This window comes from Hyposmocoma kahamanoa, unplaced genomic scaffold, assembly GCF_003589595.1.
Source record: "Hyposmocoma kahamanoa isolate Upper Pololo Valley unplaced genomic scaffold, ASM358959v1 109, whole genome shotgun sequence".
NCBI lineage: Eukaryota > Metazoa > Arthropoda > Insecta > Lepidoptera > Cosmopterigidae > Hyposmocoma > Hyposmocoma kahamanoa.
The window spans coordinates 8,077-13,341 of NW_020653361.1; the positions used below are offsets into that span (position 1 = coordinate 8,077).

The 5,265-nt window shown below is 54.6% G+C and overlaps 1 protein-coding gene across 1 annotated transcript in view; it reads left to right on the plus strand.

Annotated features, from left to right (window-relative positions):
- The window catches only part of LOC113238780, a 5,988-nt gene extending 5,833 nt beyond the window's left edge, over positions 1-155 (plus strand). Inside the window, exon 4 of the mRNA XM_026475615.1 lies at positions 84-155. Within this exon, the coding sequence (XP_026331400.1) occupies positions 84-155 (72 nt within the window). The remainder of the gene's footprint in view (positions 1-83) is intronic.
- The last annotated feature ends 5,110 nt before the right edge of the window (positions 156-5,265 follow it).

The following is a 5,265-nucleotide window of genomic DNA, read 5'->3' on the forward strand; positions in this document are numbered from 1 at the left end:
AACCTAACCTAACCTAACCTACCTAACCTAACCTAACCTACCTAACCTAACCTAACCTAACCTTTTTTTTTTTTTTACGTCAGGAAATCCTCATGGATACCCTCCGCCCGGGGGAGACGAAGGGTTATGTCGGACTCCTACCGACTAAAACCTGACTTCGACTGAAAGTCAAAACCCCGTCTCGCTATCCAGTAAGGGATGTCACCTCCCTAGTCAGCCGTTTTGAGAGGCAGACGTGGAACACGAACGCCGCCATCTCGGGCCCGCCAGTAACGAGCAGCAGTCTCCCCTAAGACTGCCGCTCATGGGCCCATCTTACGGGGGCTGGAGGTCATCGCGCAACCTCCTGCGCCCCGTCCGCCTGCTTCGGGTAGAGTGAGAGGTGGATATCTCCCTCTCACGTTCCGAAGACTCCTTCTGCGAAATTACAGTTTCGCAGAAGGAAACCACCGCTTCCCACGACTTTTCGCTACCGACCATAGCATTGACCAAGGTCGGGAGGGAGAGGTCGCTGCCTACTGCTGCCATTAGGTCATGGCGCGGCTCCGTCCACGCTGGGCACTCTTCAACGGTGTGCCGTGACGTGTCCTCGGAGCACGCATCACAGTGATGGCACTCCGTCGTGAGCTCTCTTCCAGCTATACGACACAGGTACTTCCCAAAACAACCATGTCCCGAGAGTACCTGCGTCAGCCGGAAGGTGAGAGTTCCGTGTTTTCTCTCCAGCCACTTATTGAGAACTGGGAGAACCACCTCAATTGTCTTATGTCCAGCACTGGGGTTCGTGAGTGACTCCTCCCAGTCTGATACCAACCTCCGGTATACCTGTGCCCGATGACCCATCACTTCCCGTGGAGCAAGTCGGTCGCCTCGTTGCAGCACTTCCTTGCGCCAGAAATAAACCGAGGCAAGGGCTCTTGCGTCGAGTTCCCACGAAGGTGAGCAAGCCAATACACAAGCAGCCTCAAACGAAACTGTACGGTAGCCCCGGATCACCCTCACGGCCATCGCTCGCTGTGGTCTTCTTATCATGGTAATGTTCCGCCGCGTCAGGGCTTCCGTCCACACCGGTGCCCCGTACAGCGCCATCGATCGTACGACTCCCATGTACAGTTTCCGGCAGGCTGTGTTCGGCCCTCCCAAGTTAGGGAGGAGCCTCGCCAAAGCACTTGCTGTTCCCATCAGTTTTGGCACCAACATCCGGAAGTGGGCGCCAAAATCCCATCGGCCGTCAAGGACAAGCCCCAGGTATTTTATTGTCGACTTGACATCAATTCAAACACCCCCCACCATTATATGAGAACCTGAAGGCGGCGCGTTCCGAGACCCGTGAAAGTACAAAGCCTCAGATTTATTTAGGGCTACCTCCAGTCCCAAGCGCCGAATCCGCGCAACAGTATGTGCTACTCCAGCAGTAGCGAGTATGGCTGTTTCGCGGCGGGTTTTCCCTCGAGCTGTTACTAGGGTGTCATCAGCGTAACAAATTATGCTGACGCCAGGGAGATTCGCCCCGCGAAGCACCCAGTCAAACCCGATGTTCCACAGGAGCGGCCCGAGAACCGAGCCCTGTGGAACACCGCACGACATGTCGCGCTGACCACTCCCAGTCTGCGTCTGAAATATTATCTTCCTGGCAGATAGGTAGTCTGTAACTATACGGCAGAGGTAGCGGGGCACTCGGTGGTAGGCGAGAGCCTCCCTGATACAACTCCAGGGTAAGGAGTTAAAAGCACTGGCGATGTCCAAAGACACCGCCAATACTACTTCACCCCGGGACACAGCCTCCTCCGCAAGGGCCCTAACTCGCAGTACCGCATCGACTGTTGAACGATTATAGCGGAAACCAAATTGGTTTTCCGACAGATCTGGCCCCTCCGACATTAGGTGTTTCACGAGGCGAGCGGCAATAATACGCTCAAAAAGCTTGCCCACCTCGTCAAGCAGTACTATAGGGCGATAGGCAGACGGTGATTCAGCAGGTCGTCCCTCCTTCTTTAACAGAAACAGCCTCCCTATTTTCCACTGAAGTGGATATTGTGACCGTTCCAGACACGCACTGTAGAGACCGCGAAGTCTGGACTCCAAGGCCTCATGGGCCAGAACCCAAGCGCGGCCTGGAATGCCATCTGGTCCTGGAGAGACTTTTTTAGTGCGAGGTCGCATCATCGCCACCTCTAACTCTGTTGTAGTCACTTCTGGAGCCTCTATGTCCGCCACAGGTGTGCCTGCGATTGACGCCATCGTGGGGGGCATATGTTCCGCTCTAGAAGGGAATAGAGCTGCCACAACGTCTTGAAGGAATTGGTGTCTGAGGGTTTGTGTTAATGGAGGGGTCCATGCACGAAGTTTACCCCGAACCATCAGGTAGGGGCGACCCCACGGATCGCTGTCCAAGGTCCCCAGCAACTCTTCTTTGGCTCGAGCTTTCGCTTCTGCGATGGCCAGTTGTAGAGCCTTCTTGGTCGCTCTGTAAGACTCATATAACTGGTCTTCAACGTTTTGGCAGCGTCGTCGTCTCCTCCGGTATCTGGAGTACTGCCGTCTTGCAGTCACGCAAGCGGCGCGAAGTTGCGCGATCTCCGCAGACCACCAGTACGTCTGACGAGATGGAAATCTGGGTTTGACTCGGCGCATCGCTGCATCACAGATCTGCGTCATCGCTCCGCGGAACCACTCTGCTTCATCTTCTATATTCTCGGGCCTTTCAGGTGCGTCTACCCAGGCTTGGACTATGGAAGCTTCTACCAACAGATCGCGTTCTAGGCTCTTGACCGCCCAACGGGGACCAACCTCACATAAGGGCTGTGGGGCAGGAATGCTAGGCGTCTGAGCGGAGACATCAAACCGGATATAACGGTGGTCCGATAATGTCTCCACCTCTTCTAGGACTTTCCAACTCCGAACGCGACGCGCCAGAGCTGGGCTAGCAAATGAGATGTCTACTATGGACCCGCCCTGTCTTCGCACACAAGTATTTATCGAACCTCGATTGAGGACGATGAGTCCAGTCGAAAGGGCCCAGTCCTCCAGAACCTCGCCACGCGCGTCAGTCGAGGGGCAACCCCAGGCTGTTGACTTGGAGTTGAAATCCCCCAAAACTAGCACTGGGTGAGGTTGACTTCTACCGATAAAAGCACCTAATTCCGCCAGGAACACCTCAAAGTCCGAGAGGTTCCTATTCGGAGAGAAGTATACCCCCACCACAACTATTTCTCCCAACAGAGCCGATACGTATCCCGTACCCTTTGCTACATTTTCGAAGGGCGGGGAACCTGCGGCTCCTTGAGAGATTAGGACTACTTTCTCATTGTTGTCACTAACCCAATCTGGCCGTGAAGAGACAAAGTATGGTTCCGCAACCACTGCCACGTGGATCAACCACTCCGCCATGCTCTGGACCAACAGATCCTGAGCTCTGGCGCAGTGGTTGACATTCGCCTGCAGAATTTGGAGGGTCATATTTATTTGGGGCTGATTTCCTCCACCTCCATATCCCCGTCTACGGGGCAAGCAGTTTGCTGTTGAGTTTTAGCTCCACTAGCAATACCTCTCCCTTTTTTACTGGCAGACGCGGTACAGACACTGCTTCCAAGTTTGTGAGCCGCAGGTTTCTTCGCCGCTTCGCAAAGAGCACAATGCGGCTCAGCAGAGCAGTCTGCAGACTTGTGCCCAGGTTTCCCGCAGCGATAGCACAGATCGCTGCGGTCTACCGTTGATTTGCACTGCCCTCTGACATGTCCCTTTTCAAGGCATCGGTAGCAGGTCATGGGTTGCTGCTGCAGCACTTTCACTTGTGCAGAGACCCAACCAACTTGCAATCTACCACCTTGTTCAACTTTTTTGGCAGCGGCAATTGGACAACGCACCCACGCCGTGCCAAGCCCCCTTCGATCCAACCGGATCTCACCCACACCTACGCCTTCTGTTGAGCATTCTCCAACTCGGGCGACAGCAATCGCAACATCGTTTGAAGAAACTGAGTCATCCAGGCCCGTTATGCGCAACTCTACACATTTGGTTGGCCTAGTGACCCGTATGTCCTCTTCTTTAAATGCCTCCTTTAGTTTGGCAGCGAGTGAGTCCGCCTTTTCTCCACTAGTCGCCCCAGGCACTTCCAGGATACGCCCACCCGTAATTGCCTTTCGAAAGCGGAGCGACTCAATGCCAAGGCTGCCCAAATCGATTTTGGTTCTGGCTTCAGCAAGAACTGACGCATACGTAACTCCTCTCTCCTCTGCTCCTGGCTGTATCGTTATTACGACGGCCGTGGAGCTTGGAGGGCGGAGCTTGGGTGGCTGCGGCTGCGACTGTGACGGCTTTGGCTTAGCCGCTGCCTTGCCTCGCTTACCCACTTTCACCCAACCCTCATCCGTAGATTTGGCCTTAGGGCCTGATGGTTCCTTGTTGGAAGAAGCGGACTTGGCGGCTGCTGGCGTTTTCTTTTTCCCTCTTTTTTTCTTCGTTTTCTTTTTTCCTTCCGTAGGCTCGACCAGAGAAGTCGGTTGAGCCGATGGTTTAGCCGCCGCCATTTTTTCGGCGGGTGGTTTCCCCGCAACCACTCGTGCGTATGTAACCGGAGCGGAAGTTTGGGAGTCATTTATTATCCTCGAATCAGCGGCAAGTGTGGGCCGTAGACGCTTCTCAGGCAGCAACCGATCTCGGAGCGAGTCTAGACGCGCATTGAGCATAGTCCCCACCTGGACCATGACATTGCGCGTCAGAGATTCAACGTCCAGAGACGTCGCTGTTCCTGAGGGTGCTATTGATGCCCTGTCCTCTAGGCGCATCTTCCGCATCTCGTCTCTCATCTCTGATAACTCCTTTCGGAGCTGAGCCATCTCAGACTGTAAACGGGCATTGTCCGCTTGCAGTCTTACTGTCTCATCGGAGACGGAACGTCCGCTAAGTTCCGCCACAGCTTCCTTAATAGAGACCGCAGCATCCTTTAGTGCTCGTTGGAACGTCCCCTTAAGATTACTAGATTTGGCAGCAACCTTTTCGATCACCGCCACCCCTACTTTGACGCGCTGATGCAAGTCTATTGCTGTCATTTCGCCCTCTTGACCGGACGGAGCCTCCGATGGGCGTCTTGCCTTCTCGACTGTAGCTCTGGACTTCTGTAACAGCCGTGCCACCTCTTCTTCAGCTTCTAACTCTGACTCGGCACGCTTGGCCTTTACAAACTCGGCCTTCGCCTTGGCAAGGCCGACATATTGATTGGCCTGTTGTAGGAGGCCGACCTCGTCCTCTCCTAGTAGCGGTCAC